At 52.7% G+C, this 22,053-nt stretch overlaps 2 protein-coding genes and 1 long non-coding RNA gene across 7 annotated transcripts; 2 read left to right on the top strand and 1 right to left on the bottom strand.

The window, feature by feature from the left end:
* The first annotated feature begins 189 nt into the window (after window positions 1–189).
* GPD1 (glycerol-3-phosphate dehydrogenase 1) lies at window positions 190–20,575 on the top strand. Of its 5 annotated transcripts, XM_063610633.1 has the most exons (12): window positions 190–3,266; window positions 3,745–3,922; window positions 5,020–5,160; window positions 5,762–5,900; window positions 6,277–6,389; window positions 7,040–7,273; window positions 7,497–7,603; window positions 8,907–11,443; window positions 11,568–11,791; window positions 14,872–14,977; window positions 18,307–18,366; window positions 20,148–20,575. In XM_063610633.1, exons 1-8 carry the CDS (start codon window positions 3,226–3,228, stop codon window positions 9,001–9,003), a joined length of 1,050 nt encoding a protein of 349 aa, XP_063466703.1. In that variant the 5' UTR covers window positions 190–3,225; the 3' UTR covers window positions 9,004–11,443; window positions 11,568–11,791; window positions 14,872–14,977; window positions 18,307–18,366; window positions 20,148–20,575. The 5 variants fall into 5 exon arrangements, with proteins under 5 accessions (XP_063466703.1, XP_063466702.1, XP_063466701.1 ...); XM_063610632.1 differs by lacking the exons at window positions 14,872–14,977; window positions 18,307–18,366 and having other exon boundaries at window positions 8,907–10,120; XM_063610631.1 differs by lacking the exons at window positions 14,872–14,977; window positions 18,307–18,366.
* On the bottom strand, window positions 4,846–12,166 carry LOC134731536 (uncharacterized). Its single transcript, XR_010113887.1, has 3 exons — window positions 11,205–12,166; window positions 7,722–8,099; window positions 4,846–7,280 (listed from the first exon to the last, which is right to left on the bottom strand). It is a non-coding gene; the product is annotated as an uncharacterized lncRNA (long non-coding RNA).
* COX14 (cytochrome c oxidase assembly factor COX14) lies at window positions 20,156–20,575 on the top strand. Its single transcript, XM_063610656.1, has one exon. The coding sequence runs from the start codon at window positions 20,156–20,158 to the stop codon at window positions 20,327–20,329; it is 174 nt and encodes a 57-aa protein (XP_063466726.1). The 3' UTR covers window positions 20,330–20,575.
* Window positions 20,576–22,053: the final 1,478 nt, after the last annotated feature.

The raw sequence follows: 22,053 nt of genomic DNA, 5'->3' as shown, positions 1-22,053 counted from the left end.
CCAGAGCACTTGTTGGCTGGAGTGAGCCGTAGGTGCCCGTGATCCCTTAGGTTTGACGAACCTGAGTCACCTTTGGAGGAGTTCCACTTCTTCCCCAGGGCTTCTGTCTAGATGTGGGCAGGATCTGGACGACCAGACATTTTTGCTTTTTGTGCCTGCTACTCCTTTTTTTTTTTTTGAGACGGAGTCTTGCTCTGTTGCCTAGGCTGGAGTGCAGTAGCGTGATCTTGGCTCACTGCAAGCTCCGCCTCCCGGGTTCACAACATTCTCCTGCCTCAGCCTCCCGAGTAGCTGGGACTACAGGCGCCTGCCACCACACCGGCTAATTTTTTGTATTTTTTAGTAGAGAGGGTTTCACTGTGTTAGCCAGGATGGTTTCGATCTCCTGACCTCGTGATCCGCCCGCCTTGGTCTCCCAAAGTGCTGGGATTACAGGTGTGAGCCACCGCGCCCGGCCTGTGCCTGCTACTCTTTAAGGTTCCACTTTCATGGTTCAAGTAAGAGTTCAGTTTTTGTTTGCTTGTTTTGAGATGGAGTTGTGTTCTTGTTGCCCAGGCTGGAGTGCCATGGTGCGTTCTCAGCTCACTGCAACCTCCGCCTCCCGGGTTCATGTGATTCTCCTGCCTCAGCCTCCCGAGTAGCTGGGATTACAGGCATGTGCCACCACGCCTGACTAATTTTGTATTTTTAATAGAGACGAGGTTTCTCCACGTTGATCAGGCTAGTCTCAAAACTCCCAACCTCAGGTGGTCCGCCCACCGCAGCCTCCCAAAGTGCTGGGATTACAGGCGTGAGCCACCGTGCCTGGCTAAGAGTTCAGTTCTTAAGAGCACCATGGAAGTTCTGTGTTGTCATCCTCATACTGTAGACAACTAGCCCCTCCTTGGCAGTTTGGAAGACAGCTCAGGAGGGATTCCCATTAGCAATCACTTGAAACTCGCCTGCAGTTCTGCCTGCTTCCCACTTGGGGGCTCATGACTTTTTTCCTTTGTCATTATGCAAGAATGGGGTTTGGAATATAGGATCAGAGTACAACCACTTTCCAAAGTTGTAGTTTAAAAATTATCCTTTGCCTCTTTGGATGGGAACATTCTGGTATTGCCTGTTCAACATATGTAATCAAACCCACCAAAAAATCCAACCACTGTTCCTACTCCGGAACTTGGGGTTTATCGGACTTGAGAAGGGAAAGCAGAGAGGAGTGGTTGGGCCGATAACTAGTAGAGAAAATTGATGTCAAGGACATTGAAATGGCATCTGTTTTTACCCAGGCTAATTACATGTGTAATGAATGGCTGATGAACCATTATTAATTTCAAGCAAATAATCTACAGTTTGCTCTTGGGAGAAGAGCTCTAGTGATACAGATAACTTCCTGTGATGAGCCAATTCTGAATCTCTGCACCCTCTTTATTCCCATGTAAATGAGCACATTCTTAGTCTCCACACTACCTAAAATGATTGTAGGGGCAAAATGAGAGAGGGAAGCATTTAGGCAAAAACAAGGGGGTTATTTTATGCATAAACATCCATTCTTTGGGGCTCCCATCATTTGTGCCAGGGACAGAAGCATCCTTTCTCTTCCATCACCCGTAATCAGTGCTCCCAGCTGGCAGCCTGGCACTGGAGCCTTCATCTCAGTGCCAGTGCAATAAAGGAGTGGTCTGTGGGAGGCTGTTTCTGTATTAGGTATAACATTGTGCTAAGAAAAACAGCCAACTACTGATTTCATGTCCATTTCCCTATGGGAACTCAGTGGCCATGGAAGGAGAATATGGTTGGTTTTTCCTGGGCAGTCCCTGGAACTTAGAAAGCCATTTCTCCCCAGTCTTGACCTCCTGCCTGCTTATTCCTACCCACGGGTTGCACACAGACTCCCCTGTAGCCCAGTGCTTGTTACCAGTTGCTGGCCAGCAACAGCCCGGGGGATGGCAACACCCACCTCGCCGTCTGCCAAGCCAGGAGGTCAGCACATGAGCACACGGTGGTGTCTGCCCTCTAGGCCAAGGTGCACAGTGTTAGGAGCCTCTTGCTTCACTCTCCAGATCAGCCTGGAAACCAGAGCTTCCCTCGTCTTAGACAAACAGATGGCCGTGGGCGATGCAGAGCCCTGAACTGCTGAGTGTGCTCCTTCCATTTTCGCCCTTCCCCAAAAAACATACACCAAACTTACCTCCAATCACGGCATCTGAGACCACAAAGCCCCACGGGCACAGCTGCCCTGGGTACTGCCTCCCTTCCCCTTTTCTGGCCTCTGCAAACTAGCCATTCACCTGAGGAAGCCCCTGGGGCAGTACCTTGGAAATCCCTGAGAGGAGGAGTTGAAGGAGGCTCAAAGCCTTTCAAGGACAGTGTGCACTCTGCCTGCCTCCTATTCTCTCCTGTGCTCTTGAGCCCAGAGTGTACAACAAAATTGTGTACTGCAGTTCTCAGAGCCCTCTCACTTTGACCTTTCCCACCTTCCCTAGAACACATTTCTGGGTGGGGATCATCTGAGGTGAGAGGCCCATGGATGAGTCCCCAAGATGACCTCTGTGGGTGACCAAGACAATCTTGTCTTTTGAGGCTCCTGAGGTCTCTCATCCTTTTTTGAGCTGGGCTGTCCTCAAAGCAGGCCCTTACCTCTTATGTGGCCTCATCTTCAGAGGCGGGAAGTGGGCCCACATCCCCCACCCCAGCCCTGCAGTGGAGCTAGCGTGGGCCTGCTAGAGGACAGAACTGTGGAACAGGGTCCTGCGAGGGTATGTGGCATGGTGGGGGACAGGGGGACATGGAGGAGCCTACCTCTGAAGAGCATTCCCCTAGCTGCTACTGAAGCGAAATACAATTCATTTCATGCTGGGGGACAGAAGCGAGCGAGGGAGAGCAGTCACCTGCTCCTTATCTGGGCTATTTTCTTGGCAGACCTCAGAATGAAACCATGGTGGGGAGGGGGTGGGAAGCTGGGCTGGGGCCAAGGGAAGAAGCTTGCCAGCACTGTCAGCCGACGCGCCCAGGAGGAAGAGCCGGGCCTAGTCTCTGCCCCGTTCCTGTTCCCCACCTGTCTGTACCCCTGTCTCTCCTTTCCCTGGCTCTGCCAGACTATCTCCCTGGGCACCAGCCTCCCCACCCACCCCTGGAGGGCGGGGCTTGGCTGCACCCACGTGTGGTGGAGTTAAATGCTCCTAGCCGGCAGAGGAGCTAGGGAGTGTGGCACTGAGCCGGCTCAGGCAGAGACGCGGCACCATGGCTAGCAAGAAAGTCTGCATTGTAGGCTCCGGGAACTGGTAAGCAGCTCTGTCAAGTGATATGGGGGAAGGGTAGGCCCCCCAAGACAGAGGTGGGTAGGAGGCAGAATGGGTGGGAAAGGCCCTCAGGTTCCTGTTCAGCCCCTGCTGCTATCTTCTATCATAGTAGCACAGGACAGACGGTGCCCGGCCCTCTCCTGGCCCCCGCCCGCCTGGGCAGCTGCACCTGTTCACCATGGGAAGGCGTCTCCAGAGCACTCTATGTGAAGAGCCGCTTGAGTTTGGGGGTGGGAAGATGAGAAGGGGGGCTCCCTTCTCTAGTAGCAAAGGGTGAGGAGACTGAGTCTCCTTTCTACTGCCAGGTCACTGGGGACTATTTGTCATGGGAGTGGAGGTGATAAGGAAGGTAGGTGTGAACAGCCTGGGGGGCTGCTGTGAGATCCTGAGGTGGGGTGCTGCCCCAACTTCTGCCACTGTTCCCTCCTCCTGTACTTTGCTGTGCTCCCCCTCCCACCAGGGGCTCAGCCATCGCCAAGATTGTGGGTGGCAATGCAGCCCAGCTGGCACAGTTTGACCCACGGGTGACCATGTGGGTATTTGAGGAAGACATTGGAGGCAAAAAGCTGACGGAGATCATCAACACGCAGCATGAGAATGTCAAATACCTGCCAGGGCACAAGTTGCCCCCAAATGTGGTGAGCCCCAACAGCCTGCAAGGAATGGGGAGAGGAGGGGAGGGCCAGGAGTCGGAGCCGACCTTACTCAACAGGTGCCTCCTGCTGAGAGGGCCACTTCAGGTGCAGCAGGACTTGGGAAGGTCTCAGGAGGGCTGCTCTGGGCCCTTTCCTGAGGACTCAGGAGAAGCTATGCTTTCCCCTCACAGGCTCCCAGGCGGGTGGGTGCGGAAGGGATGGGAGAACAAGTTGGTCTCCATGGCAGCCAAAGACTGGGCTCCCAGACTTGGGGTCCGGTAGTGCCTGCCTCCGGCACTAATCCTGTTACTCATTCACTGAGTGATTAGCCGACTTGGAGGCTGCTCCTTGGACTTACGGTCTTTGGTCAAATCCATGTGGCTCTCCCCACCTAGAAAGGGGAGGCAGGGAAGACAGCAGAAAGGCTGGGAGGGCCGGGCGCGGTGGCTCACGCTTGTAATCCCAGCACTTTGGGAGGCCGAGGCGGGCGGATCACGAGGTCAGGAGATCGAGACCACGGTGAAACCCCGTCTCTACTAAAAATACAAAAAAATTAGCCGGGCGTGGTGGCGGGCACCTGTAGTCCCAGCTACTCGGAGAGGCTGAGGCAGGAGAATGGCGTGAACCCGGGAGGCGGAGCTTGCAGTGAGCCGAGATTGCGCCACTGCACTCCAGCCTGGGCGACAGAGCGAGATTCCATCTCAAAAAGAAAAAAGAAAGAAAGGCTGGGGCTCCCCCTTCCCAGCTGGGGTCCCTGAGGAGCTGGGTGATGAAATCTTATTTGAGCTCTTTCTTTTGCCAAGCCCAGGCTGCTTTGGGCCTCCCGCACTGTCCCACAGCCAGGGGATAGGAGAGTGCTGGGATGAGGTTTCCAGGAGTCCTCAAGAGCCCAGGACAGCTGGAGGGAGACAGAGTGGTGGCTGGGGGAAGAGAGTAGAGTGTCTTTATTCCTCCAAGTTCAGTCCTTCTAGATTCAGTCCCAAACAAGCCTTCCTGCTCCCCTACCAGCCTCACTCTTTGGCTCCCAGATCTCCTGAATGGGGTTCCACAGGGGCTAGGGGAGGTCTTCCAGGCCCGTGAGCACTTGGTCACCCCCACAGGTGGCTGTCCCAGATGTGGTCCAGGCTGCAGCGGATGCTGACATCCTGATCTTTGTGGTGCCCCATCAGTTCATCGGCAAGATCTGTGACCAGCTCAAGGGCCATCTGAAGGCAAACGCCACTGGCATATCTCTTATTAAGGTGCCACTGACACCTTCATGTGGATGGGGGAGGGTGTGGCTCACTGTTGTGGGGTTCAGGGTGGGTGAAGCAAGGAGAACAGAAAATGGCAGACGCAGGCCAAGAGTTGGCTGGAGAAAAGAGAGGAAGTTGGCTCTGGAGAGGCTTAGGAAAGCAGTGAGGTGCTGGGGGTCACTGGAAGGGAGGCTGAAGGGAGGAGACAAGAGATTGGTTTGGAGGTCCTCTCGGGGAGTTTGGGAGGTGTAAAGGAATGCCTGGGAGATATGAGAAGCGGGCTGGTTTGAGAAGTGTGAAGAGTAGCTGGTTTGGAGCAGTGACTGGTCACTGAATGGCAGTTTGTTGGGGCAGTCAGGCGGGGTTGCCTAGGGATGTGGAGGGGACCCGTTGCTTTGGAGAGGTAGACTGGTTGAGGGTATGTGGCAGGACAGTTGGTCACATGCTGTCTGGCCTCCTCACAACAAACTTGAGCTGGGTTGCAACAGGGCAGGACCTGTCGGGAGGGACACAGACGAGCAATGGATTTGGAAGGGACAGAATTTCTGGGCGGAAGCCCACAGGCGGGCACAAAGGGCACCTGGCCTGAGCTCCATCCTGTGCTCAGGGGGTAGACAAGGGCCCCATTGGGCTGAAGCTCATCTCGGAAGTGATTGGGGAGTGCCTCGGTATCCCCATGAGTGTGCTGATGGGGGCCAACATTGCCAGCGAGGTGGCTGATGAGAAGTTCTGTGAGACAACCATTGGTGAGAGCCCCCTGCCACCTGCATACACAGTGCATCTAGTTGCATCCCCTCCCCAAACTGCCCCAACCCCACTTGGCCATCTCCTTCCCATAAGGCAGAGAAAGGAAAATACAAGCATCAGAGGTGAAGGAGGCTGGGACACCCCCAGGGAAGGGGCTGCAGGGCCTGCTTAGGGAAGCAGTGATGAGCCCTCCCTCAGAGTTGGTGCAGTGGCACACCTGTGGTCCCAGCTACTTAAGAGGCTGAGGCGGGAGGATCGCTTAAGCCCAGGAGTTTGAGTCTGGCCTGGGCAACAGAGAGAGATTCCCATCTCTATAAAATAAATATTTTTTAAAAAGAGTCCTTCCCTCAAAGCCTTGCCCCCTCCTCACTTTAGGCTGCAAGGACCCGGCCCAGGGACAACTTCTGAAAGAGCTGATGCAGACACCCAACTTCCGTATCACAGTGGTGCAAGAGGTGGACACAGTAGAGATCTGTGGAGCCTTAAAGGTGAGAGGGGCACAGAGGCAGCTATGGGGTGAGGAGAAGACCCCAAAGGAGGTCTGGCTGAGCTCTGCAAGGCTGCAGGTACTCCAGGCTCTCACTATTAAGCAGTGGTTCCCCTTTCCTACCATGTCCCATGCATATAGGAGGAGCTGCAGAAGTGAGGCCAGGGCCATTCAGGCCGGCTGATTATTCATCATCAGACCATGGACACCCTTGCTCCTTTCCCACTTTAGCCCCTTGTGGGACTCCCTACCCTCTGGCTCCAGGAGGTGGTCTAGGGGCACAAGGAGATGCCCAGGCTAATGGGAGACAAGACATCCACGACACCCAGACAGACTAATGGCCAGAACTATGGATCCTGGACAGCTGTTGACTTGAGGGCTATACAATGGAATGGTCATAGATGGGAAGGTCAGCTAGAGAGAAGAGTGGTTTTCAGAAAATGTCCTCGAGGAGGGAGTATGGGGCAGGGCTTAAGAAAGGCGGGTGCAGCAAGGGGGGAAACCAAGAGGTGGAAGTAGGCTTCTAAAAGCCCACACACTATACCTCTCTTCTGCAGTGGGTGTCATGGCTGATGAAAGGAGTATGAGGGGGCTCCACATGGGGTCCACAAGAGGGGGTCTTTTCTCACCTATGACCTCCACTCCTTCAAGAATGTAGTGGCCGTGGGGGCTGGCTTCTGTGATGGCCTGGGCTTTGGCGACAACACCAAGGCGGCAGTGATCCGGCTGGGACTCATGGAGATGATAGCCTTCGCCAAGCTCTTCTGCAGTGGCCCTGTGTCCTCTGCCACCTTCTTGGAGAGCTGTGGCGTTGCTGACCTGATCACTACCTGCTATGGAGGGCGGAACCGGAAAGTGGCTGAGGCCTTTGCGCGTACAGGAAAGGTGGGCCCTGGGAGAAGGGAGAACGGAGGTGGGGCTCTGTAGGCATCCAGGTAGAGGTGCTTGGCGGGAGGCATCTCTGGAGCACAAACATTAAGACTGTTGTGCACATCCCCATCCCTCTTTTCCTCCCAAGACCCCACTCCCATCTGAGCTCCAGTCTCTCCACCCCCTACTGACAACCCTTCTCTCCCATTTCCATCCACTCGTCCTGTTTTCTGCACAGTCCATTGAGCAGCTGGAGAAAGAGATGCTGAATGGGCAGAAACTGCAGGGGCCCGAGACAGCCCGGGAGCTACACAGCATCCTCCAGCACAAAGGCCTGGTGGACAAGTAAGTATTGGCCACAGCCCCACTGATTAAGGGAGCCACGGCCAGAAGTGCTCGCCCTGTTCATCATCTTCCTAAACCTGCCACAAATCTGTGAAGTGGACAGAAAGGGGAGTATTACCTTACGTTTCAGACAGAGTCCAGAGCTTGCAGAGTCTGGCACGCCCATTGTCCCCCGGCTAGTTCACGGTCTTTGAACTCCTTCCAGTCTAGTGCTCTTCACACTACATTACCTGGATCCCTTTGTGCCCCTCCTTCCTTGTCCTCTGCTCTGGGGTTGGAGCTCTGGGGCAGCAGGAATAAGCTCATCCCACTTCTGTCCATCACCCCTAGTTTGAGTCTCTCCTCCAAGGCCAACCCATCTGATCCCTGAATCCTGTTCTGGGTGCTGAGGTGTAAGGAGAAGGATGGGCTCTGCTTCAAGGTGCTCCTTTTCAGAAAGACAGCGGGGGGTGATTGGGCTGATCAGAGCAGAGCTGTGCTGGTCTGAGAAAGACTCCTAGAAGAAGACAGTATGAAACAGGTTCAGAAGATCCACTCATGATTGGTCAGGGTAAAGCCTGGAAAAGGGAGCAGCTGGGCAAAAGGACAGGAAGAAGGAAATGAGTATTTATTAAGCACTTTCACATCATACCTAATTACATCTTCACATACACAATCATATCTTCACTCCTTTGTTATATTGGCCCCATTTTACAGTTGGTGACACTGAGGCTCAGAGAGGTTAAGTGGGTTGCTCAAGGCCGGGCGTGGTGTCTCACGCCTGTAATCCCAGCACTTTGGGAGGCCAAGGCGGGTGGATCACGAGGTCAACAGTTCGAGCTCAGCCTGACCAACATGGTGAAACCCCATCTCTACTAAAAATACAAAAATTAGTCAGGCATGGTGGTGCATGCCTGTAGTCCCAGCTACTCAGGAGGCTGAGGCAGGAGAATCGCTTGAACCTGGGAGGCGGAGTTTGCAGTGAGCCGAGATTGCACCACTGCACTCCAGCCTGGGTGACAGAGCGAGACTCTGTCTCAAAAAAAAAAAAAAAAAAAGTGGGTTGCCCAGTTGGCACAAAAAATCTAAGCCAGAGAATCATGCAGGTGCCAGTTCAACATGGTAGGGAGGAGGGCAATTAGCAATCTGACCTTAAACCCAGGGCTAGGGAGTTCACATTCTCAGCAGGTAGAAATTCACAGCCATCCTTCCTGAGCTCCAAGGTGGGAGGGCAGGGGACAGGAGGGTTAGGCAGTGAGTGGGGGTGGGGGTAGAGTGGACCAGGAGTGGGAGGCTAAGCTGAGCCTTTCCCTCTCCAATCTAGGTTTCCCTTGTTCATGGCTGTGTACAAGGTGTGCTACGAGGGCCAGCCAGTGGGTGAATTCATCCGCTGCCTGCAGAATCATCCAGAACATATGTGAGTGGGGCCAGGGCCCAGGCCAGGCCGCTTCTTTACCCCAGTGGAGACCAGCAGAAGCCTGGGGTACCTAGTCACCAGGATCTCCAGGACTCCCAGGGAGCAGAGTCTTCTCATCTTTTCACTGGAGGACAGGAGGCTATGGGGCCCAGCTAAGCACCTGGAGATCCTGAACTGTCAAGCCACTGGCAGCCTCTTGCCACCACATTTGCCAGAAATGCAGTTGCCCTGTCCCTCTCCAGATGTGGGGCTTTCTCCGTGTCCTCTGGGAGGGGTGGAATCAAGCCCCAGTGCTGCCGGCTTGGTGGCGGGGGTGATGTATGTGGGGAAGGGTTGGGGGAGAGGCCAGCAGGGCAGGGGCTGCCAGTGGCTGTCTCACATACACCAGGAATCCTGTTAAAGGGCTGAAGAAGTATCTTAGCCACAGGAGGGATGAGGCAAGGATTGTCAGGGAGGGGTTTGGGCTTCTGAGCTGATGCAGGCCCCAAGGACCCCTTTGCTGACCTCTGCCAGGACCCACACAGCTTCGATGGATCTCAGTGTTTGTTAACAAAATACAAAGGTCTCAGACAAACCCCTTTTAGCTTCTCCTAGCAAATCTGTGCCCTCAGAAACCTCTGGTTCTCCCCCTTCCCCCTCCGCCAGGCTGCCCTGGCACCCGAATTGCTGCCATGCTGGCATCTGTAGCTCAGTGGCTCGACATTTTCCCCAGGGACTTCCTTTCCCCAGGGACTTCCCAGTTCCTAGTTCTTTGCCAGCTCCTCCCCACTCTGTGTGACCTTTCCAAGCCTTCCCTCACCCTCCCCGCCAGCACCCTCTTTGGGGAGCAGGAACTTAATCCGCTGACAGAGCTACACCTTTCACAGCAGGCTCAGATCACTCAGCTCCCTGTGACCTTTGTATTCACCCAGACTTCCTTCTCAGTAGCTCTAGCTGGGGGAGGTGTCAGCTGGGCCCCTCCTGTGCTATCTCCCCAGAGGACATCCCTGACCCCACCCCTTTCTTCCTCCCAAACTCTGCACCTCTTCCTCAGCTGCTCCAGACCGGCCAGGGTAACCAGCTAACCATGCCTGGCATCTGGAAGCCAGCAGGCCAGAGGGTGGCCCAAAGGCTGATGAACGGTAGGGAAGGGTGAGCAGATTCCTATGTTGGTGGGCACCAATATTCCAAGGGCAGCTCTGTTTGCTGAATGAGGGCCTTCTCGTGAGGTACTGACCACACCAGCAACTCGGGAGCTGGGAAACTCAAGGAGGAGGAAGAAAATCAAAACCGCCCTACTCCCTGGGGTGAGGAAAGAACAGGAGGGGAGGAGGAGGAGTGTGCTCTGCACTGGCCTTGCTCCAGGATGGGGTGGCAGCAGGGGAATGTCACAGGTCAGCAGCCTAGACCTCCAGCTATAAATAGTCCGGAGGGCCCGAGAGGCTCCCGCCCGTCCAGCAGGGCTCTCAGCTTCCTGTGTGGCACCACCTGGCACACTGGCTCTGGCCAGCATTATGCTAAAACCCTGTTACTCTCCGCGCCTAACAGAGAGGGCTCCTCTCTGCGCCTAGCCCTTGATAATTCTGTCTTACCAGTGAAGGGTGGAGCTGCCCAGATCAGGCAGCAGGAGTGAGGGGCACAGTCACCCCAGGCCTCGCTGAGCCCAGATCTGGGCACTGAGTGTCCAGAGCTGCCTCCCCAGGAGGTTAAGGTGGGGGCAAAGGGCAAGCTTCGAGCACTTTGCCTACTTTTGTTCACTCCCCAGTCCACTGTGACTCAGGCCTTCCCATCAGGCCTATTTGTCTACCCAATAAAGTGTGTTTTTTCCAGAAACAGGAAGAGTTGGGAAAGGGAGCTTCAGGGCATGTGGCAGTGCGTGTGCTGGTGTGTATCACTGCACGGATGTTTTCCCTCTTACCGTAGGAAAAATGAAAAAAGAAATTCCTCCTCCATAATCGCAGCTACTCCAGGGGTCAGCGGCGGTGCCCACTCAGTCCCCATCCCTCTCTCTCCCCTCTCCCGCCAGCGCCCCCTCCCGCCCTCGCCGCAAGCTGGCCCCGGCCTTGCCGGCCCTTCTTAGGGGCTTTATCATGCCTCCTGCAAGAATAGAGGTCACACACGGGACAGAAACGTTAGACACTCATCCCTTGTGCCCATTCCTTGGTCACGGCCCAAGCCGCCACATCCTTGGCGGTCCAGGCCTCGCTGTGCCCCTCGGGTCCCTACCTGGACTAGGCGCACAGCCTGGCTCTAGGGGGCGCGCGGTCCACCTCCAGAAGGCCGGCTCCGAAAATCTACCCAGCTACTGGAGACGTCACCGCGCCGTAGGCTGACTCTGATTTAGCATCCTAAAACTTCCGGTTCCAGAGCTTGGCGCGCCAAAGACCCTCCCTCGAGGGAGCGAAACCACAGCCCCCAGAATTGAGCGGGCCTCTCCGAGAGCACGGCGCGTCTGAGGATGCGTAGTAAGGATGGCGGGCCCGGAAGCCGGAAGTTCAAAGCCGGCCTCCAGCCAGAGTGACGGCCTGCGCGGACTCCCGCCTTAGCGGGCGGAGTTGTGCCGCGTCTGATGCGCAGTTCCCCTTCTAGCGTGGCAAGCCGAATCCTAGAGGCTAAACCCGGCAGGTGGGAGGGAGAAAGTCGCTTTCTGCACCAATAGCTGAGGCGTTCAGGGTTGTCCAGGGACGCTACCCTCACGTGTCTGGTTCCGAGTGCTGCGTTCGGCTGTGCTGGGAAGTTGCGTAGACAGTGGCCTGGAGACCCTACCTGCCTGAGGAGGCCTCGGTTGGACGCGAAGGAGCTGCAGCATCCAGGTACGCTGCCGGCTAGGGCCGAGCAGGGGCTGCCAGTCCCGCTGCCTGCGCGCCCACCTGGGTCAGCTTCCGCTTGCCGCGTCCTCCCATCCCCCAGTCTGCAGGCCTGGTGCCCTTGAATTCACCCGCGTCTGTTGCGTTGCGGACCGCGAGCCGCACTGCTTCCTGCCCAAGCCCAAGCTCCTCGCAGCAGTAGGTCCGCCTTGCTAGCGCTCAGCGCTAATCCTGTCAAACCTCGACTCCTGCCTGCCGACTCGACCCTCCACGCTCCGACTCTAAATGCCTCCTCCTTGCTTTATAGACCTCTGCGTCCTGATAAGTGGCTCTCCGGGGCACTCTTCGTGCATGTCGGCTATCCAGCTCCACCTCTTGACCGCTTTCACTTCCTGGAATGCTCTCACGGCTCCCCTTCTCCAGCCCACCCTTCTAAAAAGACAGTTCCACTCCTACCCCGATTCCCACCCCTACACCTTTCTGCTAAGTTTTCTCCAGCCCCCACCCTGTCTTTGAGCTCTTGTCTCTGACCTCTCACAGTGCCTCTCCATGAGACCATAAGCTCCTGTATGACAGAAGGCATGTTCTTTTTAGCGGTCTCCATAGCATGGTGTACTTTAGTTTAGTTTAGTTTAGTTTAGTAGTTTGAGACAGGGTCTTGCTTTGTCGCTCAGGCTGCAGGTGTGCGCCACCACGCCCGGGTAATTAAAAAAAAAAAAGGTTGGTTTTGTTTGTTTGTTTGTTTGTTTTTTTAATAGAGAAAAGGTCACGCTATGTTGCCCAACCCGGTCTCCAACTCCTGAGCTCAAGCCGTCCTTCCGCCTCGGCCTCCCAAAGTGTTGGGATTACCGGCGTGAGCCGCCGCTCCCAGCTGATGTACTACTATCTAAGTGCCGAATAAAAAGTAGATAAATGATGATGGATACCCTAAAAGCCCTGAGTTGACCACTATGCAATGTATGCATGTAACAAAATCGCACTTCTACCCATATGTTTATGCAGGTTTTTTTTTTTTTTTTTTTTTGGAGGCGGAGTCTCGCTCTGTCGCCCAGGCTGGAGTGCAGTGGCCCAATCTCGGCTCACTGCAAGCTCCGCCTCCCGGGTTCACACCATTCTCCTGCCTCAGCCTCTCCGAGTAGCTGGGACTACAGGCGCCTGCCACCACGCCCGGCTAATTTTTTGTATTTTTAGTAGAGACGGGGTTTCACCATGGTCTCGATCTCCTGACCTCGTGATCCACCCGCCTCGGCCTCCCAAAGTGCTGGGATTACAAGCATGAGCCACCGCGCCCAGCCGCAGGTTTTTTTTTTTTTTTTTTTTTGAGACGGAGTCTTGCTCTGTCGCCCAGGCTGGAGTCCAGTGGCGCGATCTCGGCTCACTGCAAGCTCCGCCTCCCGGGTTCACGCCATTCTCCTGCCTCAGCCTCCCGAGTAGCTGGGACTACAGGTGCCCACCACCACGCCCGGGTAATTTTTTGTATTTTTAGTAAAGATGGGGTTTCACTGTGTTAGCCAGGATGGTCTCGATCTTCTGACCTTGTGATCCGCCTGCCTCGGCCTCCTGAAGTGCTGGGATTACAGGTGTGAGCCACTGTGCCCGGCCTTTATTTTATTTATTTATTTTTTTATTTTTTTGAGACGGAGTCTCGCTCTGTCGCCCAGGCTGGAGTGCAGTGGCTCAATCTCGGCTCACTGCAAGCTCCGCCTCCCGGGTTCACGCCATTCTCCTGCCTCAGCCTCTCCGAGTAGCTGGGACTACAGGCGCCCACCACCACGCCTGGCTATTTTTTTTTTTTTTTTGTATTTTTAGTAGAGACGGGGTTTCATCGTGGTCTCGATCTCCTGACCTCGTGATCCGCCCGCCTCGGCCTCCCAAAGTGCTGGGATTACAAGCGTGAGCCACCGCGCCCGGCCTATTTTATTTATTTATTTATCTTACTTATTTTTTTGAGACGGAGTCTCGCCCTGTCGCCCAGGCTGGAGTGCAGTGGCGCGATCTTGGCTCACTGCAACCTCCGCCTCCCAGGTTCAAATGATTCTCCTGTCTCAGCCTCCTGAGTAGCTGGGATTACAGGCATGTGCCACCATGCCTGGCTAATTTTTGTATTTTTAGTCAAAACGGGGTTTTATCATATTGGTCAGGCTGGTCTCGAACTCCTGACCTCAGGTTATCTGCCCACTTCTGCCTCCCAAAGTACTGAGATTACAGGTGGCTCACGCCCAGCCTTTTTTTTCTTTATTATCATTATCATTATTATTTTTAGAGACACAGTCTTGCTCTGCAAGTGCAGGGCCGTGATCACAGCTCACTGCAGCCCCAAACTCGTCGGCTCAGGCAAGCCTCCCACCCAAACCTCTCTAGTAGCTGGGACTGCAGGTGCATGTCACCACACCCAGCTATGGTTCTCAATTTTTATTCTAGCCTAACACACTGGAAAGATACAGTACACCTCCATCAGTGGCAGTGACACAGCAGTGATTTTCAACCAGGAAGGGGGATGTAGTTAAATGAAAAAAAAAAAAAAAAAAAAAGGTGTTTCTGGAATTTTTTTTTTTTTTTTGAGGGGTGGAGTTTCACTTGTTGCCCAGGCTGGAGTGCAGTGGCGCGATCTCGGCTCACCACAACCTCTGCCTCCTGGGTTCGAGCGATTATCCTGCCTCAGCCTCCTGAGTAGCTGGGATTACATGCATGTGCCACCCCACGCCTGGCTAATTTTTGTATTTTTAGTAGAGCTGGGGTTTTTCCATATTGGTCAGGCTGGTCTCGAACTCCCGACCTCAGGTGATCCTCCCGCCCCGGCCTCCCAAAGTGCTGGGACTACAAGAGTGAGCCACTGCGCCCGGCCTTGGAATTTCCTACCTGCCTTTTCTCCTTAATTGTTGCCTTCTTTGAACTGTTGCTCCCCTGGCCTCTGTCTTTCTGGTCTTATCCTCTCCTTTGGTTTTGCTTATTACCTCCATATGTATCTGAAACATAGCTTCCCTTCTAAGCTGTGTCTGTCTAAACTTGTATTTCCATCTGCCTGATAGACATCATCCCATGAGTGTTGTGTTGAGCATCTTAATTTTTTTTTTTTTTTTTTTGAGATGGAGTCTCGCTCTGTCGCCAGGCTGGAGTACAGTGGCTGCAACTTCCGCCTCCTGGGTTCAAGCAATTCTCCTGCCTCAGCCTCCCAAGTAGCTAGGACTACAGGTGCGCGCCACCATGCCCAGCTAATTTTTGTAGTTTTAGTAGAGATGGGGTTTCACCATGTTGGCCAGGATGGTCTCAATCTCTTGACCTCGTGATCTGCCCACCTTGACCTCCCAAAGTGCTGGGATTACAGGCATGAGCCACCGTGCCTGGCTGTTTTTTTTTTTTGTTTTTTGTTTTTAAATAGAGATGGGGTCTCGCTGTGTTGTCTAGGCTTAGTCTTGAACTCCTGGGCTCAAGCGATTCTCCTGCCTCAGCCTCCCAAAGTGTTGGGATTACCAGTGTGAGCCACCATGCCTGGCTGAGCATCTTAATTTTAACATGTTCAAACCCAGCTCATGATCCTCTTTTTTTTTTTTTTTTTTTTTTTGAGACAGGGTCTCCCTGTCACCCAGGCTGGAGTGTAATGGCATGATCTTGGCCCACTGCACCTCTACCTCCTGGGCTGAAGCAATCCTCCCACCTCAGCCTCCTGAGTAGCTGGGACTACAGGTGCATGCCACTATGCCCCACTAATTTTTGTGTTTTTTGTAGAGACAGGGTTTCACCATGTTGCCCAGGCTGGTCTCAAACCCGTGGGCTCAACAATCCATCTGCTTTTGCCTCCCAAAGTGCTGGTATTACAGGTGTGAGCCACTGCACTGGCCACATGATCTTCTTGATGGACACGGTCACCACCCTGTATATACAGTGATACATACCTCCTCTTGTTTCTTATTTCTGTTAACAGTCTCCTAGTCTACAAAGTTTCCTAACTTGGAGGTATTAATATTTTCAGCTTTGCCCTAATTCGTTCCATTGATAAATCCTTTTCTACTTCCGAAGTATCTTCTGCATCTGTTCTTTCCGTTTCTACTGCTACCACTGCTTTAGCTCAGAATCTGAAGTTTTTTTTTTGTTTGTTTGTTTGTTTTTTTGAGACAGTCTTGTTCTGTCCCCTATGCTGGAGTGCCGTGGCGCTCTCTCGGCTCACTGCAACCTCTGCCTCCCAGGTTCAAGTGATTCTTTTGCCTCAGCCTCCTGAGTAGCTGGGGCTACAGGCATCCGCCACCACGCCCAGCTAATTTTTGTGTTTTTAGTAGAGACAGGGTTTTGCCATGTCGGCCAGGCTGGTCTCGAACTCCTGACCTCAGGTGATCTGCCCACCTCAGCCTTCCAAACTGTTGGGATTATAGGCGTGAGCCACTGCGCCTGGCCTGAAGAGTTTTTGCTAATTGGCTATTAGGGAAAACCACAGGATGGATTAAGACGAGAGAGGGAAGGTAGGGTTCTAGACAGCAGGATTATGTCTGTTAGTTGGTTTTATGTCACTTTTCTAGCCAAGCTGTACCATCCTGTTTTTGTTGGTTGGTGAATGCTTCCAGCTCTTTTCCTCCAGCCCTTGGAAGAGGTGGTCTTATAATTGTGAAGCATCTAGCTAGGGTGATGAGTAGGAATAGGAATAATAAGTGACAGGGAAATTGAAGGCTGCAGGGCTCTTGGCAGGGGGCTTAGCCTTCAGCTCCACGGTATGTGTGTGTTCTACCTTAGTGTCCAGCTCCGTGGGTGTGTGTTTGTTCACTGTCATATGCACAGCTTGGGGCCATTTCAAACCTCAGATTTCAAACCTGAACACAATCCTTTCTCATCTTGAACTTGTGTCACTTAGTATTCTTCCTCTGACCTTACTTAATATCACTTTCCATAGTGGGATTATATTTCAAAGAAGCTGTGCCTCAGCTCAGCTTGGGGTCCGCACTCAAGACCTGCCTCAAAGGCAGTGTTCAGCCCTTAGGGTTTACTCTGAGAAGGATTTATTTACACGTCTGTACCCGTGTCTGACCCCTCTAAACCAGCGAATCCTGAGCTTTCCTTTCAATTTTTTTTTGTTTTTTGAGACAGGGTCTCACTCTGTCACCCAGGCTGGAGTGCAGTGGTACGATCTCAGCTCACTGCAGCCTCGACCTCATGGGCTCAAGCAATCCTCCCACCTCAGCTTCCTGAGTAGCTGGGACTACAGCCACATGCCACCATGCGTGGCTCATTTTTTTAAAAAATTTTTTGTGGGGACGGGGTCTCACTATGTTGCCCAGGCTGGTCTCAAACTCCTGGCCTCAAGTGATTCTCCTGACTCAGCCTCCCAAAGCATGGGATTACAAGCGTGGGCCACCACGCCCTGCCGAGGTTCTTGGCTTTGTTGTTTGTGCGTATGCTTTGGCGTGTGTGTGCGCGTGTGGCCGTGGTAAGGGGTGGGATTTTAAGTGTCTCTGCCTACAGCCTTTAAGTGGAGAGCAAGCTGCCAAAACTGAAAACAGGGCCCTCTTAGGCCTCACTGGCTTATTGGGCCCAGTTCTCTCGAGGCTCCTCAGGACTGGGTCCAAAGGTCCTTGAGACATTCCCCTCTTGGCGTCCACCCTGGCACTCTTTTTCTGTCTCTCTTTTTTTTTTGAGACGGTGTCTCACTCTGTTGCCCAGGCTGGAGTGCAATGATGCGATCTTGGCTCAACTGCAACCTCCACCTCCGGATTCAAGCGATTCTCCTGTCTCAGCCTCTGAGTAGCAGGGACGCAGGCATGCATCACCACGCTGGGCTAATTTTTTTTTTTTTTTTGAGATGGAGTCTTGCTCTGTCACCAGGCTGGAGTGCAGTGGCACGATCTCAGCTCACTGCAACCTCCACCTCCCGAGTTCAAGTGATTCTCCTGCCTCAGCCTCCCGAGTAGCTGGGACTACAGGCACGCGCTGCCACGCCCAGCTAATTTTTTGTATTTTTAATAGAGACAGGGTTTCACCATGTTGGCCAAGATGGTCTCGATCTCTTGACCTTGTGATCCACTCACCTCAGCCTCCCAGAGTGCTGGGATTACAGGCGTGAGCCACCATACCTGGCCGCACCCCCCTCCCCCCCCTCTTTTTTTTTTTTTTGAGATGGAGTCTCACCCCGTCATCCAGGCTGGAATGCACTGGCTCAATCTCACCTCGCTGCAACATCTGCCTCCCAGGTTCAAGCAGTTCTGCTTTAGCCTCCTGAGTAGCTGGGATTACAGGCATGCGCCACCATGCCCAGCTACTTTTTGTATTTTTAGTAGAGACAGGGTTTCACCATGTTTGCCAGGCTGGTCTCAAACTCCTGACCTCAGGTGATCCACCCTCCTTGGCCTTCCAAAGTGCTGAGATTACAGGCGTGAGCCACCGTGCCCGGTCCCACCTTGGCATTCTGAACACAGTCTTGCTTTTCACTGTAATTTCTGTCAGTCTTCGTGCAGCTTGCGCATACCCCTACCCCGTCCTTGATGGACATCATGCTCTGGTTGTTGTTTCTTTACAAATATATATGTATTTTTGGCCAGGCGCGGTGGCTCATGTCGTAATCCCAGCACTTTGGGAGGCCGAGGCGGGTGGATCACAAGGTGAGGAGATCAAAACCATCCTGGCTAACATGGTGAAACCCCATCTCTACTAAAAATACAAAAAATTAGCTGGGTGTGGTGGTGGGTGCCTGTAGTCCCAGCTACTCGGGAGGCTGAGGCAAGAGAATGGCATGAACCTGGGAGGTGGAGGTTGCAGTGAGCCGAGATCGCGCCACTGCACTCCAGCCTGGGGGACAGAGTGAGACTCTGTCTCAAAAAATATCTATATATCTATATATGTATTTTTATTTTTTATTTTATTGAAGTAGTCTTCTTTACTTTTAAGAAACCTATCTTATTAATTTCAGTCGGTCTGTTAATTTCAATTCCCTCAACAGAGTAGCACCTAGGAACACATTCATAGTCCCAAATTGAGGGACATTTTGTTCCAGTTGAGGGATTCTCTACTAAACTTTCTCGTTTCCTAACTTGGAATATCCAGGGAACAGTTAAATTAGAAGTAATTTATCTCGGGCCGGGCGCGGTGGCTCACGCTTGTAATCCCAGCACTTTGGGAGGCCGAGGCGGGCGGATCACGAGGTCAGGAGATCGAGACCACGGTGAAACCCCGTCTCTACTAAAAATACAAAAAATTAGCCGGGCGTGGTGGCGGGCGCCTGTAGTCCCAGCTGCTCGGAGAGGCTGAGGCAGGAGAATGGTGTGAACCCGGGAGGCGGAGCTTGCAGTGAGCCGAGATTGCGCCACTGCACTCCAGCCTGGGCGACAGAGCGAGACTCCGTCTCAAAAAAAAAAAAAAAAGAAGTAATTTATCTATGCAAATGTGAGTTAACAATTTGCTGGGGACCCAGTAAGTTTCTTTTTAGCTTGTGGGATAGGTTCTTAGTGTTGGGTTTAGAACGTAGAATTAATACTGTAGAAGGTTAAGTATAGTTGAAATAATATAAAAGTACTTTTGACACTATTTCAGTTATATAATGGCTTAAACAAGCTTTAGTGTTGACTTGGAAACCTAACCACCACGAATAAGATCGTTTTTATGGGGAAACAAATTGGATATTGCCTGAAAGGTTCCCATTTGCTCTTCCTAGAGAGAATAATTCACTGCAAATGTTTCATTTCTGCTGCCTCCGTTAGTTCCCACCTAGCTAGAAAAACTGATGCTTGCTTAATATTACCAGTTAGAGCAGCCCTGGCTGGTGCAGTGGCTCATGCCTGTACACAATCCCAGCACTTTGGGAGGCCAAGGTGGGAGGATCAGTTGAGCCCAGGAGTTCAAGACCAGCCCTGGCAACATACATAGCAAGACCCTGTCTCTACAAAAATAGAGAAACTGGGCGGCGTGGTGGTACACACCTGTAGCTTCACCTACTTGGGAGGCTGAGGTGGGAGGGTGGTCTTCAGCCCAGGAGGTCGAAGCTGCAATGAGTCATACTCACACCACTGCACTCCAGCCTGGGCCACAGAGTGAGAACCTGTCCCAAAACAAAACAACCCCCAGCAGTCCAGGCCGGTCCATGCCAGTCACTTCTGTCCACAGGCATGGAAGGCCAAGTGTTGGCTTTGATGACATTCAGAGGCACCTGGTTCCAGGCTTGTTTCTGTATCTTGTATGCAGATTTTATTTGCCCTTTTGAATCATAGAGTTCCTAAATGATATCTTCCAGTATCCTTATGAGACTTTACCTAGATATAGGGGCCATTCAGTATAGAGTGCAGACAGACCAAGCAGGATGCAGAAGTTATGGAATGGCCTTAAACAGGGAGATGGGCCGGGCAGATGAGGTCTTATCCTCAGGTCTAAATTCAGTCTGTCTTTGTAGGGGACAAGATGCCAACTGGCAAGCAGCTAGCTGACATTGGCTATAAGACCTTCTCTGCCTCCATGATGCTCCTCACTGTGTACGGGGGGTACCTCTGCAGTGTCCGAGTCTACCACTATTTCCAGTGGCGCAGGGCCCAGCGCCAGGCCGCAGAAGAACAGAAGACCTCAGGAGTCATGTAGAACTGGGGGGCTTTTTCGCCTGGGCAGAGAGGCCCAAGGCATGCTATGGAGAGACTTCACCTGCCACCATTTCCAGGTCAACAGGACTAGAGCGTTGATGATTTTCAAACCCTGTTGGAAGAAAGTGCCCATGGTTTCTCTGGTTCTGCCAGTCTGTGCCAGTTTGACAGTTTATGGAGGCTGTTGAATCATAATAGCAATGTGAGGGTGAGATACACCTACAGACATTAAATAATTTGCCGTGTCTGTGTCTTGGTGTTTTTTGTTTACCCAAATAGCATATGGACCACAAAAGGGGAGCCTTGACTACCAGTTTCCTGGGTATAGACTGGATTGCCGTATCTTGAGCTCTTAGCACCCATGAAGGGGGTGATACACAGCTCCAGGAGTGGTATCTGCCCTCATGACCTCAGAGGAAAGATTGTCCCAGGATTTATATAAATCACCTGAAAGAATTCTGTAAGGAGCTTTTCTCTGGGTAGTGCCTGTTCCTGGGCTGATTACTGGATCTAGGTATCTGGTTACTCTGGCCAGTATGGCCACATGTGCACCTCTGCATCGAGGAGGGTAGAGGCCCTTGTTTGACAGCCGTAATCAAACTGCACGCAGCAGAGGAGGATAGTTCCCAAGAGGAAGGGCTGTTGGGCAGCGTGTGTTAAAGCAGTTCAGCTCCTTAAGCTCGGTGGGTGTAGTAGAGCATAAGGATAGATTCACTGTGCAGTAGCACAGGAAACCTACCTGGAGGTTTTATTGCAGAGATGTGAAGAGGATTTGAAAGAAAAAGTGCTTTCCAGACCTCATTAGGAAGTGAGAGATCCATGCCACCATTCCGTTTTGAGCTTTGAGGCTCAGCTGGTTCACTTCATTCTTGGTGATTGCCCAGAATATCAGCCCCTCTGGACACCTGGCCTCTCCCATATACTCATGTGCAGACTGCGCAGACCTTTGCCCCTGCTCATAAACCTCTTCCATGATTTTAAAACACCAACTTTCGGCTGGGCATGGTGGCTCACACCTATAATCCCAGCACTTTGGGAGGCTCAAGCAGGAGGATCCCTTGAGCCCAGGAGTTTGAGACCAGCTTGGGCAACATGGTTGAAACCCTGTCTCTATAAAAAAATTTGAAAAATTAGCCAGGCATGGTGGTGCATACCTGTAGTCCGGCTGGAGGATCGCTTGAGCCCAGGAGGCTGAGGCTGCAGTGAGCTCTGATTGTGCCACTGCAGTCTAGCCTGGGTGACAGAGACCCTGCCAACCAAAATCCATCCATCCATATATACATAACCAACTTTCCTATATCCTCAACCCCTCTACTCCCATCTTCTCTGTGTCACCGAGGGCTCTCCTGCCTGCTCTGCTTTCCCACAGTAGGGTCATAATTCTCCCAGATCCTCAGTGTCACTTTCAAGTATTACTTTCCCTACCCAAGCATCAAATTAGTCCTTTTTGACGAACTTTCTTATATTCTCATTTCTACCCTTCTAGACCTTGGAGACTTCAGGTCTCTTGATTCCATTTTTCCCCAATCTGTCAGCCCCCTTTGCCTGCACTGCTTCCTTGTCCAGCATATGCCCATAGATGATCCCCTGAACAACTCACCAGCACCTGCAGTCTCTGCCTTCATCTGTCTTGTTACCAAGCCTGGACCTTGCTCCTTTAACTACCTTTTCTTTTTTTTTTTTTTTTGAGACAGAGTCTCGCTCTGTCGCCCGGGCTGGAGTGCA

This window comes from Symphalangus syndactylus, chromosome 10, assembly GCF_028878055.3.
Source record: "Symphalangus syndactylus isolate Jambi chromosome 10, NHGRI_mSymSyn1-v2.1_pri, whole genome shotgun sequence".
Classification (NCBI taxonomy): domain Eukaryota; kingdom Metazoa; phylum Chordata; class Mammalia; order Primates; family Hylobatidae; genus Symphalangus; species Symphalangus syndactylus.
The sequence above is the reverse complement of the archived record's forward strand: the minus strand, read 5'-3'. Positions and strand labels throughout refer to the sequence as shown.

What these genes read in the sequence shown, in the direction of transcription:
- GPD1 (XM_063610632.1), top strand. Translation starts at nt 3,226, where the DNA reads ATGGCTAGCAAGAAAGTCTGCATTGTAGGCTCCGGGAACTG. An exon ending in ATTGTAGGCTCCGGGAACTG is followed by an intron (nt 3,267 to 3,744) that starts GTAAGCAGCTCT and finishes CCCTCCCACCAG; the next exon opens with GGGCTCAGCCATCGCCAAGA. An exon ending in CCTTTGCGCGTACAGGAAAG is followed by an intron (nt 7,274 to 7,496) that starts GTGGGCCCTGGG and finishes TTTTCTGCACAG; the next exon opens with TCCATTGAGCAGCTGGAGAA.
- COX14 (XM_063610656.1), top strand. Translation starts at nt 20,156, where the DNA reads ATGCCAACTGGCAAGCAGCTAGCTGACATTGGCTATAAGACCTTCTCT.